The sequence below is a fragment of the Scyliorhinus canicula genome, chromosome 6, assembly GCF_902713615.1.
Source record: "Scyliorhinus canicula chromosome 6, sScyCan1.1, whole genome shotgun sequence".
In the NCBI taxonomy this organism is placed as follows: Eukaryota; Metazoa; Chordata; class Chondrichthyes; order Carcharhiniformes; family Scyliorhinidae; genus Scyliorhinus; species Scyliorhinus canicula.
The window spans coordinates 197,174,409-197,199,525 of record NC_052151.1 but is presented as its reverse complement, the minus strand read 5'-3'; the positions used below and the strand labels follow the sequence as shown (position 1 = coordinate 197,199,525).

Here is a 25,117-nt window from a genome sequence, read left to right as displayed (position 1 = left end):
TTTTACAGCCAAATGGCCTTCGATCCTGGGTGGGGGCTAGCATCAAGGCAGCGTAGAACTCCGGGCTCTAGCTGCCGATACGGCCTGGAGAATTGCCGGGTCTGTGGCCGCGCATACGCATGGCGGAGGCCTGCAGCGGCTGCACCGTGCAACCTGGCGCCGGCCGCTCGCGGACCCGTCCTGTACAATAGTGCCCCCCCCTTTGGCCGACTTGCACGGCCCAGATTACCATCCAACAGTGCCCCCAGCCACAGGCAGAGTCCCCCCTGCCCTTCCCCAACTGTGGCGGTGCTGGACTGAGACTGCCGTCGCCACGCCGAGTTACCGACGGCCGAGACCACACGCAACCGACACTGTCGGGAACTCGGGCAGTCGGGGGCAGAGCATCGGCAAGGGGCCACAGGCACTGTCCTGAGGCCGTCGGTATGGCGCGCAGGACACTCTCCGAGTACACTGCTTTATAGGAGGTGGAGCATCCCGAAAGCAGCACCGCTACCCATTTGGTCGTGAATGGGGATTCTCCGGCCGATTGGCATATGCTATTTTGGCGTCGCCGACCAGAGAATCCCATGTAGTATATATATGGGGCGCGATTCTCCGCAAAGGCAGAGAGTCGTGAAGGTTGCCACGAAACCGGCCGTGTTTCACGGCAGCCTCCGCGCCCCCTCCCGGGACCCGATTCTGCTCCCCGGTCAGGGCTAGCATGCCTATATTTGAATTTATTTGCCCCGTGAACTCCGGCATCGCGGGCTTAACGGATTTCGCTAAGCCCGCGCGCCAAAGTTAGCGATGGCTGACGCATATGATGATGTCATCCGTGCATATGCGTCAGACCCGCGCATGCGCGGTCCGTAATGCCCCTCAGCCGCCCCGCGGACTTATCCTGCGGGGCGGCGGAGGGAGAAAGAGTGCGCGGGAATTGGACCCGCTGCCCGCGATCGGTGGGCATCGATCGCAGGCCCATGCCACCTTTGGCACGGCCGTGGTGCGGCCGTGCCAATCGGTGGCATGGTTGTGCAGAACGGCAATTTGCAGCCGTTTTCACGAACTGGTATAGCAGGTGTATTAAAAATCGTGAAAACGGCCGTAAAGGCCTTGGAAATCGGCCCATCGGCCAGGGGAGAATCGCTGCTCGCCGTAAAAAAACGGCGAGTAGCGATTCATGTCAGGGGACGGGCGTGGGGGGGGGGGGGGGGGGGGAGAATAGCGGGAGGGCGTTGTCCCGTCGTGAGTGCGGAGAATCGCGCCCATGAAGTTTGTGTGTGATCAGTCTGTGGGCTAAGGTACAGCGTTGAGTATGAACTATGCCACTGTTTGCTCGATTGGATGCTTTTGACCCTGCTGTTGAGTCGTGGAACCAGTACGCGGACGATTGCGATACTTTTTCCGTGCCAACAACATAACCGAAAATGAGCGCTAGAGTGTGATATTGTTAACGGCATGTGGTGCTCACACATTCGGCATAATTAGAACATAGAACACTACAGTGCAGTACGAGGGGCCTCACGTTTGCAGCAACATCGGATTTGGTGGCATTCGACCAATGGTGGGGAATCATTTAAATCTGACGCCATCCATCATTGTGCACTGATACAGATGAAAGGTCGGAAAGGAAGTCAATTGCTGCCGAGTATTGTGAATATGGGGCAGAGTTGGTGGATATGCACGGTAGCACAGAGGTTAGCACCTTTACTGCACAGCTCCAGGGTCCCAGGTTCAATTCCTGGCTTGGGTCACTGTCTGTGCGGAGTCTGCACGTTATCCCCGTGTGTGCGTGGGTTTCCTCTGGATGCTCCGGTCTCCTCCAACAATATCGAAAGATGTGCTGTTAGGTGAATTGGACATTCTGAATTCTCCCTCTGTGTACCCGAACAGGCGCCGGCTTGTGACGAGTGGGGGATTTTCACAGTTACCATTGCGGGGTTAATGTAAGCCTCCTTGTGACAATAAAGATTTTTATTATTTAGCTCACTCAGCTAAATCGCTGGCTTTTAAAGCAGACCAAGCAGGCCAGCAGCACGGTTCGATTCCCGTACCAGCCTCCCCGGACAGGAATGTGGCGACGAGGGGCTTTTCACAGTAACTTCATTGAAGCCGACTCGTGACAATAAGCAATTTTCATTTTCATTTCATTTTCATATTGTATGCCTCATGACTGGTTGGTTCGCGGTATTAATAATCTCAATGTCCAAAAGAAAACCTCAAGGAGAAACTTCCCGAACGTTCCAATAGGCTTTGCAGATTGCTCTTTCACAGGAGTGTGCAGTTCAGGGTGTAAAGGAGCTTCAAGGTATATAGGTTAATGTGAATTAAATGATGCCCTCCTCGCCGCTTTTCTCCAGCTGCACCGGATCACTGCGATGCAGCTGGCTCAAAGTCTCATGGACCCAGGTCACGGCACATGCCCTCTCCGGATTTGGGAATGGCTGATTCCGCTCTCTGTGAGAAGTCATAGAGTCATAGATGTGTCACTGATGCCGGGAGAAGTCTACCCCGCACCGACCTACTCCTCGGAAGGCTCCTCGGGGGCACTCCGCCTTGATATTTCATAGAATTTAGTGCAGAAGGAGGCCATTTGGCCCATCAAGTCTGCACCAGCTCTTGGAAAGAGCACCCTACCCAAAGTCAACACCTCCACCTTATTCCCATAACCCAGTAACCCCACCCAACACTAAGGGCAATTTTTGGACACTAAGGGCAATTTATCATGGCCAATCCACCTAACCTGCACATCTTTGGACTGTGGGAGGAAACCGGAGCACCCGGAGGAAACCCATGGAAACACGGGGAGAACGTGCAGACAACGCACAGACAGTGAGCCAGCGGGGTATCGAACCTGGGACCATGGCGCTGTGAAGCCACAGTGCTGGCCACTTGTGCTACCATGCTGTCCACAAAGATTCAGGTCGATATAATTCGGACCTCCAACCACCGGATGGAACTCGTACTGGAGTTCCAGGTCAGTGCAATTCTGACCATCTACCACCAGATGGAGCCCCCGTCTCAGAGATTTTTCTGAAACTTAAAACCTGAATTTTACAATGAGCAGGATTCTCCGTTTCTGCGACTAAGTGTCGACGCCGATGCAGAATTCATGGACTTTCACGACAGCAAAACTGGCGCCGAACCTGAATTGATTCAGCAACTGTGAAGGGGCTAGCACTGACTGATGGAACACAACTGATTCCAATGAAAAATGGTGTGGGATTCGCCAGGTCTGTAATTGACACTCGGGAGGCTGATATGCTGCAGGCCTTTATACACATTACAATTCCCACATACACTCATCCCAGCCAACAAGATGGCACTGGTTGTGCTGGAGCACGCCCATACAGTGGCTGAGGCCAGAGGGCACCTAGGCGGGGTGGCCTGAGGGATACCTACACAACCAGTGTTCACAGTGGGCTGTTAGCAATGTGTGCAGCTGCTTGGCTGTCTTGCCAGCTGCGGCAATGGTGTTCCATGCCTGACCCCACAGCCCCTCTCCTGGCCACCTCCCGCTACTCTCATTGGCCCTGACAGAAGCCCCCCGGCCAGCGGCACAACTGTCATCAAACTATGGCGATGTGGTCTGGGTCGGGGAGGGGAAGATATCCGATATCTACAAGCTTATGCAGGAGAAGGAAGAGGCGTCAGTAGAGGAGCTGAAAACGAAGTGGGAGGGGGAACTGGGGGAACAGATCGAAGACGGGACATGGGCTGATGCCCTGGAGAGGGTAAATTCTTCCTCCTCGTGTGCGCGGCTTAGCCTCATCCAATTCAAGGTGCTGCATAGGGCCCACATGACTGGGACGAGGATGAATAGGTTCTTTGGGGGTGAAGATAGGTGTGCCAGGTGCTCAGGGAGTCCAGCAAACCATGCCCATATGTTCTGGGCATGCCCGGCATTGGAGGAGTTCTGGAAGGGGGTGGCGAGGACGGTGTCAAGGGTGGTGGGATCCAGGGTCAAGCCAGGATGGGGACTCGCGATCTTTGGGGTTGGGATAGAGCCGGGAGTGCAGGAGGCGAAAGAGGCCGGTGTGCTGGCCTTTGCGTCCCTAGTAGCCCGGCGAAGGATTTTGCTACAGTGGAAGGACGCGAGGCCCCCAAGCGTGGAGACCTGGATCAATGACATGGCGGGCTTTATTAAGCTTGAGAAGGTTAAATTCGCCCTGAGAGGATCGGTGCAAGGGTTCTTTAAACGGTGGCAACCTTTCCTCGACTTTCTGGCTCAACGATAGGGTACTGGGACAGTAGCAGCAGCAACCCGGGGGGGGGGGGGGGGGGGGGGGGGTGGGTGGGTGGGTGGGGGGGGCGTTGATTATGTTAGCTTATTTTATTTAAATTTGATTTATCTAATTTTAATTTATGGTTAAGTTCTCTTGTTTGGGGGGGGGGGTGGGGGAATGTGATACATGTGATGTTACGGTATGGGGGGAATTGTGGGTGTTATGGGGCTGTTAGTTGCATATTACTGCTTTTTGCTATACTTTTTGTTATATTTTCTGCAAAAAATTCCAATAAAAAAATTAAAAAAAAAAAAAAAAAAAAAAAAACTATGGCGATGTTGGATGCTTTCTGTAGCCCCTCTCTCTACCTCTACAGGCACGACGTTGGTTTCACGATTTCTAAAAGCAAAAGTGAACCGTGCTGTCGGGCATTCGGCCCATCGGAGGCGGAGCATCGTGGAGGCCCTCGAGAATAATGGATGGGGGGCTCGCTACTAACATGCAAAAGCTGTTTACTGTCTCTGAGTCCCGGGCCGCATTGACGCCGCTGTCGAGGTGACGTAGAATAGCGATTTGAACGTGTTTCGCGATTTTGCCATCAGCCAATGGAGACTCATGCCCAATGTCTTCTGTTTGCCTGTTCTCTGTAGCAATTCCAGCTGTATTAGAGTTTTCTCAGATGGGAGTCTTCTCACCCCTTCACACAGAGCATTAAAGTGAAGAAAAACTACTTGTACTTTGGCACCCCACAAGGTCCTATCACAGATCTGATTGCTGTCTGTCTTTTAAACAAGAGTGCCTTCACTGATCTGACTAGCAGCCTTTTAAATTGCCTGGCAGAGAGAGCAATAGAGAGACAGAGTGCCTTCCAGCTGCTTCATGGCTGAATCTCTTCACAAACCTGAGGACAAACTGGAGATCTCCAGATGACCCGACTTTCTTCCGGAAGATTCTAAATAGCTCCACCAAGCAAGTGGAGATGGTTCAGAATTTCAGTTTCACTGATTGCTTGCCAAGTCTCTCAAACTGACATCATGGGCTCTGCCACAGAACCTACAAGGGAAGACCTGGGCAAATCCATCAAACCATGGGTGTTTAAGGTAGTTCAAGCAGAGATATCAGTGTTGCAGCTGCTAGCAAGAAGATTGTAGATTAAAGGCAGCTAGGACAGGAATATTAAAAAAGGAAGCACAGAGCAGACAAAGATTTTACAACAGTACCCTAACACTATTAAGTGTACATGTGTGTGTGTGTGTGTGTGTGTGTGTGTGCAGATGGTCTGTCGATGCAAAACAGCACTGGAGAAATGCAAATTGATTTTCTTTTTTTCTTTTCTGGAGATCAGTTCCTGAACACTGGCAGCTCTGAGATTGTCAAAAAATTTCACTTCTCTCCTCTCTCCAAGATGGATCAAGGGCCAACGTCAGATTACCATCTGGTGATTGGTTGAACCATGCTAGCTGAAATCTACCATTAATCCCAACCATAAAACACAACAACGAAACAGAAAACAGTGTATCCACCTGAACTTCACAATAATCCTATAATAGGAAAACTTGCATTTACATAGCACTCTTTATAACCTCATGACGTCCCAAAGTACTGCCAACGGAAGTACTTATGAAGTGTGGTCACTGTTGTAATGTAAGAAAGAGATGAATGAATGAAAATCGCTTATTGTCACAAGTAGGCTTCAAATTAAGTTACTGTGAAAAACCCCAAGTCGCCACATTCCGGCGCCTGTTCGGGGAGGCTGGTACGGGAATTGAACCGTGCTGCTGGCTTGCCTTGGTCTGCTTTCAAAGCCAGTGATCTAGCCCTGTGCTAAACCAATACCAGGAGGTTATTGAGGAATTATCTCCTTTGGTATAGAACCAACAATTGAACCACATGCCCCCGCACAACCTTCTCAGGGAAACAAATCTTGAGAAACAATTCTGCCCAAGTCAACATTGTCCGCATTCTGAGAATACTTGTTGCTGGTAACATCATCACTTGGGCCACTTGACAAAATCACAACCTTGTTATCACTCCTGGATAACCTCCTCCTCTATTTAAGCAAGGGATTGATTGTGAAAGTATTTAATCTATTTGAAGGTGTGCATGTCCACTCCATACCTCCAACAATCCATACCAACCTTCAGCCATCCAGTCTTGAGAAACCTTCCGAAATGGATGACGTGCACCTTGAGGAGCCGATCCAGAGGCTCACTGATGAGCACAGTGGTGCCGGAACCTAAATTGAAGCTGTAAACTACACTTCCATTTCGCAGGCCCAACATGAGGAAATCGTCGCCGTTCGAACCTGGAGACAGACACACCTAAGAGTTAGCACATGCTCCAACCACCACACGACAAGGAGAGCATTGAGAAACAAAAGGCAGCATTCTCCGTTTCGGAGACTATGGTATGGATTCTCCGTTCTGGACACTAAGACCCCTAGCCGGCGTGAAAACGGTGGTGGGAAAACTGGCATAAAATGGCCACCTATCCTTGTTTTGCTGGGGGCGAGGAAGGAGGCAGCATAGTGCTCGCAGATCTAGCTGGCGTTACGGCCCGCAGCAATTCCGGTTCAGAGGCCGCACATGCGCACGGCAGCGCCCTGCAGCGGCTGCGACGTGCTCCACGGTGGACACAGCCGCGACCTGGACTATCAAAGTAGTGGCCCCCCCCATCGGCCACTTGCACTCCCTGGACCACCCGCCCATAGTGCCCCCAGCCCCGAATGAAGCCCCCTGCTGCCGATCGCCCCAGCCCCCCACCCACCGAATGTGGCGGCCCCGGACAGAGTCCGCAGCCGCCAAGCAGAGTTGACGAAAGGTTTTGTCACACGTCGGGAACTCGGCCGGTCGGGGATGGAGCATCACGGGACGGGCCTTAGGCAATGGCCTGGGGCCGTGGATAATTGATGCGGCCTACTCCTAGAGTACGGCGCTTTTCATGGGGCGGAGAATTCAAAAACCTGTGCCGTTCCCGATTTTGGCGCCAAGACGGATTCTCCGCTCCGTCACCGAACGCGATTTCGGCGTCGGGGAGCGGAGAATCCAGCCCCATATTCTCTCGCTGAATTGCACCTGATTTGCATTCACGCTGGGAGTACAAATCAGAATGCGATTCCCAATCCGTAGCCATGCAAAAGGATTGCCCAGGGAATCCCCCTCTCGGGCCGTCATTGTGAGCTGGCAGCCCGATAACGAGGTTCTGCGGCTGGGCCGCTCCCCCGCAACGTTACTCAACCCCTCCCCACTTCGCATCCCCGCTCCCCCTCCGGCAACACAATCCAGTGTGTCCCCTGTGGGATTTTGCGTTCACCCACCCACTGCCCCCGTTAGTTTCACAGCTGACAACTTCAAATTTACACAACCTAAAGGGAGATGAAGACAATATTGAGGGATGCTGAGTATCTGGAGTGGGATTTGAACCTATGACCAGCTGATACAGAGGAAAGAGTGCTCCTAACTGATTCCCCCTGACACCTAAAGAACAAATACACAGGTATAATTGTATTAGGAGCAGAAGTAGGTCATTTAGCCCTTCGAGCCTCCTCCGCCATTCAATCAGATCATGGCTGATCTCTTCCGGATCACAAAATCAACTCCCAGCAGGCGCTCCCATATCCTTCTGACCCGTTTAAAAAATCAGAAATACATTTAAATCTTTCTTGAAACCATTTAATGATTCAGACTCCAACGCACTGTAGGGCAGCGAGTTCCACAAATTCACCACCCTCCTCATCTCAGTTATACATCTACTGCCTCACAACCTGTGATGAATGGTATCGGTATAACTGCTGTAACTGTACCTTGCCTTTAATACGATGGTCCCTTTAAGACCGGGCTTGGAATCCTGGGGGACTCCGCCTCTGGCTCCACCCCCAGGAAACGGTATATAAGGTGGTGCTCACTGGGCAGCGTGCTGTGAGCACACTTCTCGGCAGCTGTCTGGTTCTCTGGTAATTAAAGCGTTTGAATTACCAATCTGCTCTCCTGTGTTGTAATTGAGGGTATCTCACAGCCTATATCTGTGACCTCTCATTCTGGATTGCCCTACAAGGGGGAACACTTGTAAATTTGTAAAACCATCACCCCAACTAAATAACAGTTCTGAAATTTCTGTTCAGTCCTTTGTGTACGACATGCAAAAATCCAGTAGGTGGCAACAACCACCTTCACAAATCATTGCCGCCGGTAAAAACTAACTCTTAATGACTTCCTTGAGTTCAAGCTGGTAGTATACACAACACAGATATAGCAGGCAGCGTGGTGCGATTTATATTGGTCCGATATATTCTTCGCCATCTGTAAAGGAAGATTAGCAGTGGACCAAACACCAAAAACGACAGTAACACAAACCAAACTTGTCGTAGGTAGTTAAGGATACGGGGCAGATGCACAGTCACGTTGCAACCATGTGAAAAGTAGAAGACTTCCCATGGTGATAAAAGTTTGAAGGCCCAGGAGGCCCGAGTGGCTAAGTAAACGGTAGTTTATTTAAGGTCAAAGGAAACAGCTGCGACAGCAGCATACGCACACAGTAAGCCCCCATCGGGGCTACCAGAATGCCGGTCCCTGTCCATCCGGGCTGGCGTCTAAATAGGCTAATAATGAGCGCCAGCTGGGCGTGCCTCTGCCCACGAGCGGGAAGCTCATATTCTACACGTCCCATAGGGAGATCGATTAGGGAATCCCCATGGGCCTAGTGAGGCTTATTACCTTCCCAGGGATGGAGCGAGGCAAACAGATGGAGTTTCTGGGGTTCTGGCAATCCAGGTACCTTTTTACCACTTTCTCAATGTCACCATCAGTTCCAGGCCACCACGCATAGCTCCTCACGAGCATCTTCATCTTTGAAGTACCCACGTGTCCACTATGCAGGTTTTGTAGGATCGTCACTTGACCCTGCTGCGGGACGATCACATGAACTTCTCATAGGAGGATACCACCTTCCACACTAAGCTCCTGCTGCTTCATGATGTAGGGCTGCTGGGAGGCTTCTCTGTGACGCGCCGTGTCGGATGATGTAACCAAGGTTTGTCAATATGGGATCCTTTTGGGTCCATGAAGTTCAGCGTTGCCACAACCTTGTCAGCTATTGGTTATTGGAGAGGGGTGGCTCACAGGCAGCGGGAATCGACAGATGGCGGCAGTGTTTGTTATCTATACGCCCAGGTGATGAAACGTTTAAGGGAGATGTGCGTGGAAAGTTTTTTACGCAGAGGGTGGTGGGCGCCTGGAACGCTTTACCAGCAGAGGTGGTAGAGGCGGGCATGATAGCATTATTTAAGAAGCATCTAGACAGGGGCAGCATGGTAGCATGATGGTTAGCGTCAATGCTTCACAGCTCCAGGGTCCCAGGTTCAGTTCCCGGCTGGGTCACTGTCTGTGCGGAGTCTGCACGTCCTCCCCGTGTGTGCGTGGGTTTCCTCCGGGTGCTCCGGTTCCCTCCCACAGTCCAAAGATGTGCGGGTTAGGTGGATTGGCCATGATAAATTGCCCGTAGTGTCCTAAAAAGTAAGGTTAAGGGGGGGGGGTTGTTGGGTTACGGGTATAGGGTGGATACGTGGGTTTGAGTAGGGTGATCATTGCTCGGCACAACATCGAGGGCCGAAGGGCCTGTTCTGTGCTGTACTGTTATAAATGAATGGGCGGGAACAGAGGGAAGTAGACTTTGGAAAACAGGAGACAGGTTTAGATAAAGGATCTGGATCGGCACAGGCTGGAAGGGCCTGTTCCTGTGCTGTAATTTTCTTTGTTCTTGTTCTTTGTATACTCGTACGCTGTTAATATGAATGCCCAGTGCTGGATCTGGGCTGAGGTTATGGGGGAATACCCTTGCCCCCTTGAACAGGCCCAGCAAGGGCTTAAGGTCGTAATGATAAAAAGTTGGTGCCCATGGACATACTGATGACATTTTTTTCACCAGATATATCACGGCCAACCTTTCTCTACCTAAGCATAGTGGCACTCTGCATCTGCAAGGGTCCCAGAAGCGTACGCTATGGGCATTCCATGTCGTCCCCCCCAGCGATAAGACAGCATTGCTCTGATGCTATGTGGGGAACCGTCGCACGTTAAGATGAGTGGCCTTGAAGGATCGTAATGTGTCAACAGCTGGGAAGACAGTAGCTTCCTGTTCACCCGACCAAACACTTCCTCTTCTGGTGCTCCCCATGCCCATCTTTGATTCTTCTTGAGCAGTCCGTGAAGAGGTGCCAACAGAGTAGGTAAATTCGGGATCAACTTCCCAAGCAGTTCACAAACCCCTAAAATTGCCTCCCAGGATGCTGCAGGAGGCAAGGGAGGAAATTGCAGGGGCTCTGACTCAGATTTTTAGGACCTCTCAGATCACATGGCAGGTACCAGGGGACTGGAGGGCAGCTAATGTGGTTCCACTTTTCAAGAACAGTGGTAGAGATTGTCAGACCGGTGGTCGGGAAACAATTGGAGATAATTCTGAATGACAGGATTAATCTCCACTTGGAGGCGGGATTCATCATGGCTTCGTCAGAGGGAGGTCATGAATAATAACTTTGATTGAATTGGTATGTAGATGAGGTATGTAGATGAGGTATGTAGATGAGGTATGTAGATGAGGTATGTAGATGAGGTATGTAGATGAGGGCAGTGCAGTTGATGTAGTTTATATGGATTTCAGCAAAGCTTTTGTCAAGGTCCGACATGGGAAATTGGTTTTGTGATAGGAGACTGTGGGTCATGGCTGAAGGCTGTTTGTGTGACTGGAGGCCGGTTTCCAGTGGCGTACCACAGGGATCGGTGCTGGGTCCCTTATTGTTTGTGATATATATATAAACGATGTGGAAGAAAATGTTGGGGGGGATGATAAGTAAGTTTGCAGATGACACAAAGATTTGCAGTGAAGAAGATGGTCTTGGACTATAGTGGGATTGGCCAGGTGGTTGACAGTGAAGAAGAAGGTTTTAGATTATAGTAGGATATAAACGGTCAGATGTGCAGAGCAGGTCAGATGGAATTTAGTCCTGAAAAGTGTGAGGTGGTGCACTTTGGAAGAAGTAACAAAACAAGGTGGTGCTGAATGAATGGCAGGGCACTAGGATGCTCTGAGGAACAGAGGGATCTTGGGGTGATAATCCACATCCCTGAAGGCGTCAGGACAGGTTAATAGGATAGTTAAGAAGGCTTAACTACCTTGCCTTGATCAGTCTAGCATAGATCACAAGAGCAGCGATGTTATGTTGGAGCTGTACAAAACCTTGGTTAGGCCATAGCTGGACTACTGTGCACAGCTCTGTCACCTCACGATAGGAAGGAAGCGATTGCACTGAAGAGGGTACAGAGGAGAATCACTAGGATGTTGCCTCAGATGGAGCAATTTAGCTGGACAAGCTTGGGTTGTTTTCTATGGGGCAGAGAAGACTGAGAGGGAACCTGGCTGAGGTGTACACGATTATGAGGGGCGAAAATAACCATAAGGGAGTTGATGTGAACAAAAGTGAATTTATTTACACATTTACAATTACAGCATCTCACTCCCAGTGCAGACCATGTCCATCATCGATACCTATTTAATAAATCTATCATTAATAATCATTCATTTAAAAAAAATTTTTAAAAATAAATTTAGAGTACCCAATTTTTTTTTTCAATTAAGGGGCAATTTAGCGTAGCCAATCCACCTATCTTGCACATCTTTTGGGTTGTGGGGGTGAAACCCACGCAGACAGGGGGAGAATGTGCAAACTCCTCACGGACAATGACCCAGAGCCGGGATTCGAACCCGGGTCCTCAGCGCCGTAGGCAGCAATGCTAACTACTGTGCCACCGTGCTGCCCCATTAATAATCATTAATAATGTCCATCATCGATAGCTATTTAATAAAGCTATCATGTCTGGCCTGGAGGAGGTGCGAAGAAGGTTTCGGGAAATGGGGTCTGTCTGAAACACAAAAAATTGTACATTTCAGGCATCAGAAGTGAGTTATTTAGGGTTTTGCGTTGATGCAACAGGTTTACACCCCTTCAAGGAGAAGGTCAAGGCTGTCCAGCACCCAGGGCAGCACGATAGCGCAGTGGTTAGCACCGCCGCCTCACGGTGCCGAGGTCCCAGGTTCAATCCCAGCTCTGGGTCACTGTCCATGTGGTGTTTACACATTCTCCCCGTGTTTGCATGGGTTTCATCCCCACAACCCAAAAAAGATGTGCAGGGTAGGTGGATTGGCCACGCTACATTGCCCCTTAATTGGAAAGAAATTATTCCAATTATTCCAACTTATTTTTATTTTTATTACCTTTTCAAATAGTGTGTGGTGGGGGGAACTGTAAAGTGACTTCACAGTAAAGCTGTGGCTGGTTGGAAATCTGATAAATTTGAGAAAAAATAATATTGCAAAAAAAATCTAATTGATTAACTAGATAGTGGAGTAACTAAACCTGAGGGCAGAGATCGGTATTCAGCATTTAATTTGGCAGTAAAAATCATCTAGCGTCAGGGCCATATAGTTAACTGTAACTCAATCTAATAATAATTCAAGTGTTTATTTTTAATTAATTAATTGGTGCTTAAATGTCACTCAGCAGGGCGCAGTGCTCCAGCTGTGAGATGTGGCAGATCTGTGACGCTTCCAGCATTCCAGTCAACTACATCTGCAGCAAGTGTAACCAATGGCAGCTCCTCACAGACCGCGTTGTTCGGTTGGTCCAGCAGTTGGATGCACTGAGGAGCATGCAGGTGGATGAAAGCGTCATAGATAGGAGTTACAGAGATGTGGTCACACCCAAAGTGCAGGCAGAGAGATGGGTGACCACCAGAAGGGGCAGGCAGTTAGTGCAGGAATCCCCTGTGGTTGTCCCCCTCTCGAACAGGTATACCCCTTTGGATACTGTTGGGGGGGAATAGCCTATCAGGGTAAAACAGCAGCAGCCAGAGCAGTGGCATCATGGCTGGCTCTGATGTTCAGCAGGGAGGGTCAAAGCGCAGAAGAGCAATAGTCATAGGGTACTCTATAGTCAGGGGCACAGATAGGCGCTTCTGTAGACGTGAAAGAGACTCCAGGATGGTATGTTGCCTCCCTGGTGCCACGGTCCAGGATGTCTCTGAACGGGTAGCGTGCATCCTGAAGGGGGAGGGCAAACAGGCAGAGGTCGGGGTGCATATTGGTACTGATGACATAGGCAGAAAGAGCATGAGGTCCTGCAGCAGGACTACAGAGAGCTAGGCAGAGAGTTAAAAGACAGGACCTCTAGGGTTGTAATCTCGGGATTACTCCCTGTGCCACGTGCCAGTGAGGCTAGAAATTGGAAGATAGAGCAGCTAAACACGAGGATAAACAGCTGGTGTAGGAGGGAGGGTTTCCATTATCTAGATCAGTGGGAGCTCTTCCGGGGCAGGTGTGACCTGTATAAGAAGGACGGGTTGTATCTAAACTGGAGAGGCATAAATATTCTGGCCGTGAGGTTTGCCAGTGTCACACAGGAGGGTTTAAACTAGTATGGCAGGGGGATGGGTACCGGAGCAATAGGTCAGAAGGTGAAAGCATTGAGGGAGAACTAGGGAATAGGGCCACTATGGCTCTGAGGCAGAGCAGACAGGGAGATGTTGCTGAAAACAGCAGGTCTGGTGGCCTGAAGTGCATATGTTTTAATGCAGGAAGTATAACAGGTAAGGCAGATGAACTTAGAGCTTGGATTAGTACTTGGAACTATGATGTTGCTGCCATTACAGAGACCTGCTTGAGGGAAGGACAGGATTGGCAGCTAAACGTTCCAGGATTTAGATGTTTCAGGTGGGATAGAGGGGGATATAAAAGGGGTGGTGGAGTTGCGCTACTGGTTAGGGAGAATATCACAACTGTACTGCGGGTTGACACTTCAGAGGGCAGTGAGGCCACATGGGTAGAGATCAGGAATAAGAAGGGTGCAGTCACAATGTTGGGGGTTTACTACAGGCCTCCCAACAGCCAGCGGGAGATAGAGGAACAGATAGGTAGACAGATTTTGGAAAGGAGTAAAAGCAGCACGGTTGCTGTGATGGGAGACTTCAACTTCCCCAATATTGACTGGGACTCACTTAGTGCTAGGGGCTTGGATGGGGCAGAGTTTGTAAGGAGCATCCAGGAGGGCTTCTTAAAACAATATGTAGATAGTCCAACTAGGGAAGGGGCTGGACTGGAATGAGCCCGGCCAGGTGGTAGTAGTTTCAGTAGGGGAGCATTTCGGAAACAGTGACCACAATTCAGTAAGTTTTAAAGTGCTGGTGGACAAGGGTAAGAGTGGTCCTAGGATGAATGTGCTAAATTGGGGAAGGCTAATTATAACAATATTAGGCAGAAACTAAAGAACCTAGATTCTTAGATGAAAACTAGATAAAAATTAGAACCAGAGGACACTATCTCAGATTAAAGGGACGATCTTTTAAAACAGAGATGAGGAGGAATTTCCTCAGTCAGAGGGTAGTGAATCTAGAACATAGAACATAGCACAGCACAGAACCTGTGGAACTCTTTGCCACAGAAGTCTGTGGAGGCCAAATCACTGAGTATCCTTAAGACAGAGATAGATAGGTTGTTGATTAATAAGGGGATCAGGGGTTATGGGGAGAAGGCAGGAGAATGGGGATGAGAAAGTATCAGCCATGATTAAATAGCGGAGCAGACTCGATGGGCCGAGTGGCCTAATTCTGCTCCTATGTCTTACGGTCTTATAGATTGGGAGCGGATGTTTGAGGGTAAATGACACGTGGGAGGCTTTCAAATGTCAGTTGAAAGGAATTCTGGACTGGCATGTTCCTGTGTGGAAGAAGGATAAATACGGAAATTTTCGGGAACCTTGGATAACGAGAGATATTGTTGGCCTCGTCAAAAGAAAAAGGAGGCATTTGTCAGGGCTAGAGGGCTGGGAACAGACAAAGCCTATGTGGAATATCAGGAAAGTAGGAAGGAACTTAAGGAAGGAGTCAGGAGAGCTAAAAGGGGTCACGAAAAGTCATTGGCAAATAGGATTAAGGAAAATCCCAAGGCTTTTTACACGTACATAAAAACCAAGAGAGTAGCCAGGGAAAGGGTTGGCCCACTGAAGGACAGGCAAGGGAACCTATGTGTGTAGTCAGAGGAAATGGGCGAGGTCAGCATTCACCAAAGAGAAGGAATTGGTGGATGTTGAGTCTGGAGAAGGGTGTGGAGAAGCCTGGGTCACATTGAGATCCAAAAAGACGAGGTGTTGGGGTTTTGAAAAATATTAAAGTGGATAATTAGATATTAAGGTAGATATAGTTAGAGGTACAGATCGGCGGTTCTGTGGCAGCGATAGAGGCTCATGGTTGGTATGTTGCCTCCCGGGTGCCGAGGTCCGTGACGTCTCTGATCGTGTTTTTAGGGTCCTTAAGGGGGATGGGGAGCAGCCACAGGTCGTGGTACACATTGGTACCAAGGACATAGGTAGGAAAAGGGACGGGGATGTAAAACAGGAATTTAGGGAGCTAGGATGGAAGCTGAGAGCCAGGACAGACCGTGTTGTCATCTCTGGTTTGCTGCCAGTACCACGTGCTAGTGCGGTGAGGAACAGGGAGACAGTTCAGTTAAACACGTGGCTACAGGGATGGTGTAGGAGGGAGGGTTTCAGTTACTTGGATAATTGGAGCACAGTCTGGGGAAGGTGGGACCTGTACAAACAGGACGGGTTACACCTGAACCAGAGGGGCACCAATATCCTGGGAGGGAAATTTGCTACAGGTTTTCGGAGTGTTTATAACTAATTTGGCAGGGGAATGGGAAACTGATTTGAGGTCCAGGAGATAACGTTGCTGGAGTTCAGGAAGTTGGGGGTAGTGCAGTACTGAGGAAGGTACCAAGGTCACAAGAGTGGACCTGCAGGCATGAAGGTGGTTTGAAGTGTGTCTATTTCAATGTGAGGAGCATCAGGAATAAGGTTGGTGAGCTTGAAGCATGGATTGGTACCTGGGACTACGATGTTGTGGCCATTACGGAGATGTGGATAGAACAGGGGCAGGAATGGTTGTTGGAGGTTCCGCGTATAGATGTTTCAGTAAGAGTAGGGAAGGTGGTAAAAGAGGTGGGGGAGTGGCGCATTGTTAATCAAGGATGGTATGATAGCTGCAGAAAGGCTGTTTGAGGAGGATCTGTCTACTGAGGTAGTGTGTGATGAAGTTAGAAATAGGAAAGGAGCGGGCACTTTGTTAGGAGTTCTCTAAAGGCCCCCAAACAGTAACAGAGATGTGGAGGAAAAGATTGCAATGCAGATTTTGGGTAGGTGTGGTAGTCACAGGGTAGTTGTCATGGGTGACTTTAACTTTCCAAATATTGATTGGAACCACTCTAATTGGAATAGTTTGGATGGGGCTGTTTTTATCCAGTGTGTGCAGGAGGGTTTCCTCACACAATATGTGGATAGACCAACAAGAGGTGGGGCCACACTGGATTTGGTACTGGGTAATGAACCGGGCCAAGTGTTAGATTTGGTTGTGGGAGAGCACTTTGGAGATAGTGACCACAATTCGGTGACTTTCACTATCGCAATGGAGAAGGATAGGAACATACGGCAGGGCAAGATTTATAACTGGGGGAAGGGCAATTACGATGCGATTAGGCAATAATTGGGGAGCATAAGATGGAAACAGGAACTGTCAGGGATAGGCACAATTTAGATGTGGAGCTTGTTCAAGGAGCAAATACTGCGTCTCCTTGATATGTATGTTCCTGTCAGGCAGGGAGGAAATAGTCGAGTGAGGGAACCATGGTTTACAAAAGATGTTGAATGTCTTGTCAAGAGGAGGAAGGGGGCTTATGTAAGGATGAGAAAATAAAGTTCAGTTAAGGCACTTGAGGGATACAAGATAGCTAGGAAGGAGCTCAAGAAATGGCTTAGGAGAGCTCGAAGGGGGCATGAGAAGTCCTTGGCCAGTAGGATCAAGGAAAACCCCAAGGCTTTTTACACTTATGTGAGGAATAAAAGAATGACCAAGGTGAAGTTAGGGCTGATCAAGGACAGTAGTGGGAACGTGTGCATGGAGTCTGAAGATATAGGAGAGGCCCAAAATGAATACTTTTCTTCAGTGTTCACAAAGGAGAAGGGCCATGTTGTTGAGGAGGATAGTGCGATACAGGCTGGTAGGCTGGAGGAGGTAGATATTCGGAAGGAAGATGTGTTAGAAATTTTGAGAAGCCTAAGGATAGATAAGTCCCCTGAGCCTGATGGGATATATCCTAGGATTCTTTGAGATTGTAGAGCCTTGACTTTGATCTTTATGTCCTCACTGTCTACAGGAATAGTGCCAGAAGACTGGAGAGAGGCGAATGTTGTCCCCTTGTTCAAGTAAGGGAATAGGTATAACCCTGGGAATTATAGGCCGGTTAGTCTCACTTCGGTCATAGATAAATTATTGGAAAGGGTCCTGAGGGATAGGATTTATGATTATTTGGAAAGCTACAGCTTAATCCAGGATAGTCCGTGGATTTGTGAGGGGTAAGTCTTGCCTCACAAGTCTGATTCTATTCTTTGAGGAGGTAACTAAGTACATGGATGAAGGTAGAGCAGTTGATGTCGTATACATGCATTTTAGGAAGGCATTTGATAAGGTGCCCCATAGTCGGCTCATGCAGAAAGAAGGCATGGCATGGAGGGAAACTTGGCCGATTGGATCAATAACCGACTATCATATAGAAGACAGAGGGTGGTGGTAGATGGTAAATTTTCATCCTGGAGCCCAGTCACCAGAGGTGTACCACAGGGATCAGTGCTGGGTCCTCTGCCATTTGTGATTTTTATCAATGACTTGGAGGAGGGGGCTGAAGGGTGGGTCAGTAAATTTGCTGATGACACCAAGATTGATGGAGTAGTGGATAATGTGGAGGGCTGTTGTAGGCTGCAAAGAGACATTGATAGGATGTAGAGCTGGGCTGAAAAGTGGTAGATGGAGTTTAACCCTGATAAGTGTGCGGTGATTCATTTTGGTCGGACAACTTTGAATGCGGATTACAGGGTTAACAGCAGGGTTCTGAAGAATGTGGCAGGGCAGAGAGATCTCGGAGTTCATGTCCATGGATCTCTGAAAGTTGACACCCAAGTGGATAGAGCCGTGAAGAAAGCCTATCGTGTGTTAGCTTTTCTCATTGGAGCGATGGAGGATGAGAGGTGACTTAATTGAGGTGTATAAGATGATGAGAGGGATAGATAGAGTGGACGTTCAGTGACTTTTTCCTCGGGTGGATGTAGCTGTTACAAGGGGGCATAACTATAAGGTTCATGGTGGAAGATATAGGAGGGATGTCAGAGGTAGGTTCTTTACTCAGAGAGTGGTTAGGGTGTGGATGTAGACTGCCTGCTGTGATAGTGGAGTCGGACACTTTAGGAACTTTCAATCGATTATTGGATAGGCATATGGAGTGCACTCCAATGATTGGGAGTAGGTTCATTTGATCTTAGTTTCAGACTAGTTCGGCACAACATCGTGGGCCGAAGGGCCTGTACTGTGCCGTACAGTTCTATGAGTGCCCAGGGCCTGATGAGATCTACCCCAGAATACTGAAGGAGGCTGGAGAGGAAATTGCTGAGACCTTGACAGAAATCTTTGGATCCTCACTGTCTTCAGGTGATGTCCCGGAGGACTGGAGAATAGCCAATGTTGTTCCTTTGTTTAAGAAGGGTAGCAAGGATAATCTAGGGAACTACAGGCCCGTGTGCCTTACGTCAGTGGTAGAGAAATTACTGGAGAGAATTCTTTGAGACAGGATCTACTCCCATTTGGAAGCAAATGGACGTATTAGCGAGAAGCAGCTGGGTTTTGGGAAAGGGAGGTCGTGTCTCACTAACTTGATAGAGTTTTTCGAGGAGGTCATAAAGATGATTGATACAGGAAGGGTAGTGGATGTTGTCTATATGGACTTCAGTAAGGCCTTTGACAAGGTGGTTCATGGCAGACTAGTACAAAAGGTAAAGTCACACGGGATCAGGGGTGAGCTGGCAAGATGGATACAGAACTGGCTAGGTCAGAAGGCAGACAATGGAAGGGTGCTTTTCGAATTGGAGGGCTGTGACTACTGGTGTCCCACAGGGATCAGTACTGGGACCTTTTCTGTTTGTAGTATAAATAAATGATTTGGAGGAAAATGCAACTGGTCTGATTAGTAAGTTTGCAGACGACACAAAGGTTGGTGGAATTGCAGACAACGATGAAGACTGTCAGAAAATACAGCAGGATTTAGATACTTTGGAGACTTGAACGGAGAGATGGCAGATGGAGTTTAATCTGGACAAATGTGAGGTAATGTATTTTGGAAGGTCGAATGCAGGTAGGGATTATGCAGTGAATGGTAGAACCCTCAAGAGTATTGAAAGTCAGAGAGATCTAGGTGTTCAGGTCCACAGGTCACTGAAAGGGGCAACACAGGTGGAGAAGGTAGTCAAGAAGGCATACGGCATGCTTGCCTTCATTGGCTGGGGCATTGAGTGTAAAAATTGGCAAGTCATGTTGCAGCTGTATAGAACCTTAGTTAGGCCACACTTGGGAGTATCGTGTTCAATTCTGGTCGCCACACTACCAGAAGGATGTGGAGGCTTTAGAGAGAGTGCAAAAGAGATTTACCAGGATGTTGCCTGGTATGGAGGGCATTAGCTATGAGGAGAGGTTTGTTCTTACTGGAACAAAGGAGGTTGAGGTCTACAAAATTATGAGGGGCATAGACAGAGTGGATCATCAGAGGCTTTTCCCCAGGGTAGAGGGGTCAATTACTAGGGGGCATAGGCTTAAGGTGCGAGAGGCGAGGTTTAGAGAAGATGTACGAGGCAAGTTATTTACACTGAGGGTAGTGGGTGCCTGGAACTCGCTGCCGGAGAAGGTGGTGGAAGCAGGGACGATAGTGACATTTAAGGGGCAACTTGCCAAATACATGAATAGGATGGGAATAGAGGGATACGGACCACGGAAGTGTAGAAGATTTTAGTTTAGACGGGCAGCATGGTCGGCACAGGCTTGGAGGGCCGAAGGGCCTGTTCCTGTGCTGTACTTTTCTTTATTCTTTGCTGTTCTTTGTTTGAAATTAATGGGGTACTCTAAATTTATTTTTTAAAAAGGCTGTCCAGAATCCAAGAATGCAAGTGAGCTCAAATCCTTCCTCAGCAGAGTAAATTATTATGGAAGATTAATTTCAAATTTCACCACAACATTGGTGCCGTTACACCACCCAGTAAAAGAAATATCAATGGGGACGATGGAGGGAGCCTCAGGAAGAAGCTTTTCACTTGGTGAATCAAGCTTTGCAATCCTCGAACCTTTCAATTCACTTCAACCTGACCAGCAACCTGAAGCAGATCATGCTCACATGTGATACTTCTCCTTAGGGTTTAGCAAGGCCTTTGACAAGGTACCGCATGGTAGGTTGTTGCAAAAGCGTAACACTCACGGAATCCAGGGTAAGGTAGCCAATTGGATTCAAAATTGGCTTGGCGACCAAAGCCAAAGGGTGGTTGTGGAGGGTTTTTCAGACTGGAGGCCTGTGACCAGTGGTGTGCCTCAGCGATTGATGCTGATTCCACTGTTAATATTTCAATGATTTGGATGAGAATGTAGGAGGCATGGTTAGTAAGTTTGCAGATGACACCAAGATTGGTGGCATAGTGGATAGTGAAGAAGGTTATATAAGATTGCAACAGGATCTTGACCAATTGGGCCAGTGGGCCAATGAATGGCAGATGGAGTTTAATGTGGATAAATGTGAGGTGATGCATTTTGGTCGATCAAATCAGGGCAGGACCTACTCAGTTAATGGAGTTGGGGAGAGTTACAGACCGTGTCATCAGGCAAAGCAAAAGGTGGAGAAGTTTGCCTCCTCATCAACACCTCCTAATGCTTAGATGTGTCGATCCTGGCAACCTACTGCTTCCCTGGACCTGGAATACCTAACCGTGAAGTGCCACCCAAACTATCTTCCACGTGAGTTCACTTCAGCCATTATCACCCGTCTACATCCCACCCCAGGCAGAAGTGAAGAAGGCGCTGGACAAACTGCACACAGTTATAAACAAGTACGAAACAGAACACCCGGAGGCCTTGTTCAAGATGGCCGGGGACTTCAACAAGGCCAGCCTTAAGAGGGTGCTGCCAAAATTCCACCAGCGCATCTCCTGTCCCACCAGGGCGACAACACTCTTGACCACTGCTACTCTAAAATCAAGGGCGCACTTTGGGAAATCTGACCACAAGACGGTGCTCCTTCTCCCGGCATACAAGCAGAAACTTAAGTGGGAGAATCCAGCTAAGAAGGTTGTGCAGTGCTGGTCCGAGGAGACAGAAGAGCTCTTACGTGACTGCTTAGAGACAGTGGACTGGTCCATATTTAAGAACGCAGCGACGAACTTAAATGAGTATGCCACCACCGTCACAGACTTCAGCAGCAAATGTGTGGACGACTGCGTGCCAAAGAAAGCAGTACGTACGATCCCCAAGCGGAACCATGGCTCAATCACGAGATTGACTCCCTACTGAGGCGTTCATGTCAGACGACCCTGACCTATACAAGGAATCCAGGTACGACCTCTGCAAAGCCATCCAAGATGCCAAGAGAGAATATCAAACCAAGCTAGAGTCATAGACAGACTCTCGGTGGTTGTGGCAAGGACTAAACAACATAACGGGCTACAAAGCGAAGCCGAGCAGTATCTCTGGCAGCAGCGCACCCCTACCCGATGAACTCAATGCATTCTATGCTCGGTTCGAGCAGGAAATCAAAAATCCGCTGTCGAGTGCCCCAGCAGCCCATAATTCACCCATACCCACCATTACAGCTTCCGAAGTCAGATCAGCCTTCCTGAAAGTGAACCATCGGAAGGCGACGGGCCCGGACGGGATACCTGGTCGTGCACTCAGAGCCTGCGCGGACCAGCTGGCAGATGTGTTCGTGGACATCTTTAACCTGTCCCTACACCGCTCCGAGGTCCCCACCTGCTTCAAGAAGACCACCACCATACCGGTACCAAAGAAGAATCAGGCAACATGCCTCGATGACTACCGTCCGGTGGCCCTGACTTATGTCGTAATGAAGTGCTTCGAGAGGTTGGTCATGAAGCGCATGACCTCCATATTCCCAGAATGCCTTGATCCACTGCAATTCGCATACCACCGCAACCTGCCCACATCAGACGCCATTTCCCTGGCCCTACACTGATCCCTAGAGCATCTCAACAAGAAGGACTCCTACATCATACTCCTTTTTATTGACTACAGCTCAGCTTTCAACACCATAGTCTCAGCCAAGCTCATATCAAAGCTCCAAAACCTAGGACTTGGCTCCTCACTCTGTAATTGGATTCTTGACTTTCTGACCCACAGACCACAATCAGTAAGAATAAACAACAACACCTCCTCCACAATAGTCCCCAATACCGGGGCCCCGCAAGGCTGTGTACATAGTCCGCTACTCTACTGCCTGTACACACACGTCTGCGTGGCAAAATTTAATTCCAACTCCATCTACAAATTTGCTGACGATACGAGAACAGTGGGCCGAATCTTGAATAACGACGAGTCAGAATACAGGAGGGAGATAGAAAACCTAGTGGAGTGGTGTAGCGACAACAATCTCTCCCTCAATGCCAGCAAAACTAAAGAGCTGATCATTGACTTCAGGAAGCAAAGTACTTTACACACCACTGTCAGCATCAACGGGGCCGAGGTGTAGATGGTTAGCAGTTTCAAATTCCTAGGGGTACACATAACCAAAAATCTGTCCTGGTCCACCCACGTTGACGCTACCACCAAGAAAGCACAACAGCGCCTATACTTCCTCAGGAAACTAAGGAAATTCGGCATGTCCACATTAACTCTTATCAAATTTTACAGATGCACTATAGAGAGCATCCTATTGGGCTGCATCACAGCCTGGTATGGCAACTGCCCGGCCCAGGACCGCAAGAAATGTCAGAGTCGTGAACACAGCCAAGTCCATCACATGAACCTGCCTCCCATCCATTGACTCCATCTACAGCCACCCTTGCCTGGGGAAAGTGGGCAGCATAATTAAAGACCCCCCCACTTGGCTTACTCACTCTTCCAACTTCCACCATTGGGCAGGAGATACAGAAGTCTGAGAACACGCACAAACTGACTAAAAAACAGCTTCTTCCCCGCTGTTACAAGACTCCTAAATAACCCTCTTATGGACTCACCTGATGAACACTACACCCCTGTATGCTTCACCCGATGCCGGTGTTATTTAGTGACAGTGTATACCTTGTGTTGCCCTATTATGTATTTTCTTTTATTTCCTTTTTGTTTCATGTACTTAATGATCTGCTGAGCTGCTCGCAGAAAAATACTTTTTACTGTACCCCGGTACATGTGACAATAAACAAATCTAATCAAATCAAATCAAAGAGACCTAGGAGTTCAGGTTCATAGCAACTTGAAGGTGGAGTCGCAGGTGGACAGGTTGGTGAAGAAGGATTTCAGCATGCTAGGTTTGATTGGTCAGAATATTGAATACAGGAGTTGGGACGTCTTGTTGAAGTTGTACAAGACATTGGTCGGACCACACATGGAATACTGTGTTCAGTTCTGGTCACCCGATTATAGGAAGGATATTGTTAAACTAGAAAGATGCAGAAGAGATTGACAAGGATGCTACCAGGACTTGATGGTCTGAATTATAAGGAGAGGCTGGATAGGATGGGACATTTTTCCCTGGAGTTAAGAGGCTTCGGGGTGATCTTATAGAGGTCTATAAAATAATGAGGAGCATAGTTAAGGTAGATAGTTGACATCTTGTCCAAAAGGAGAGGAGTCAAGAACTAGAGAGTTCAAGGTGAGAGGAGAGAGATACAAAGGAGACTAGAAGGGAATTTCTTCACACAGTGGGTGGTGAGCATCTGGAACAGGCTGCCAGAGGCAGTGGTACGAGCGGGTGCAATTTTATCTTTTAAAATGCAGTTAGACAGTTACATAGGCAGGGTGGGTATAGATTTCATAGAATTTATAGTACAGAAGGAGGCCATTCAGCCCATCGAGTCTGCACCGGCCCTTGGAAAGAGCACCCTACCTAAGCCCACACCTCCACCTTGTCCCCGTAACCCCATCTAACCTTTCTTTTTGGACACTAAGGGCAATTTAGCATGGCCAATCCACCTACCCTGCACATCTTTGTGACTGTGGGAGGAAACCGGAGCATCCGGAGGAAACCCACGCTGACACAGGGAAAACAGACAGTGAACCAAGCTGGGAATCGGACCTCGGACTCTGGAGCTGTGAAGCAACTGTGCTAACCGCTGTGCTACCGTGCTGCTCCATATAGAGGATATGGGTCAAATGGGGGCAAGTGGGACTAGCTTATAATAGAAACTGGGTGGCATGGACAAGCTGGAACAAACGGATTGTTTCTATGCTGTAAACATCTTTGACTCTATGACTCTATCATTGATAATGTCCATCATGGAAAGCTATTTAATAAAGCTATCATCGATGATGTCCACCATTGATCGTTATTTAATAAAATTTCATAGACAATATCTTACTGAGCATCATTGAGCAGGTTATTTATGAGTAAGTGCCACTTGACGGCACTGTCGATGACACTTTGCATCACCATCTCCTGTGCTGATGATCAAGATTAATCCTCCATGTCATTTTCCTCTGGGTAATTTTGTCCCTATCTTTGTTATGAGAGACCTGGAGAGGCCACCTTTTGAGACACGCTGAATGTTATCACTAGCTTCAGGATCTTAACATCAGGATGCAATGGTGCTCCCCAGGCTGCACTTTCCAGCAGCAGGGCCATGTAGCAAGGCCACCTCAGCAATTCCTACTTAGTTGATCGTGGGGCCACCATCCAGTTAAAAGTGGGCTCCGAATGAAGCCGGTCCAATCAGAGGGCTGGCAACTCTGAAGCCTTGGTCCCGTGACCAGGATGGTTGCAGTTGAGGCAGTTCAGAG

General features: G+C 48.7%; 1 protein-coding gene across 17 annotated transcripts in view; it reads right to left on the bottom strand.

Moving 5' to 3' along the window:
* Positions 1 to 25,117, bottom strand: part of eys (eyes shut homolog) — a 3,376,609-nt gene that overhangs the window by 43,610 nt on the left and 3,307,882 nt on the right. For all 17 annotated transcript variants that reach the window (XM_038800705.1, XM_038800706.1, XM_038800712.1 and 14 more), the window contains one exon: positions 6,347 to 6,513. In XM_038800705.1, coding sequence (XP_038656633.1) covers positions 6,347 to 6,513 — 167 coding nt within the window. The remainder of the gene's footprint in view (positions 1 to 6,346; positions 6,514 to 25,117) is intronic.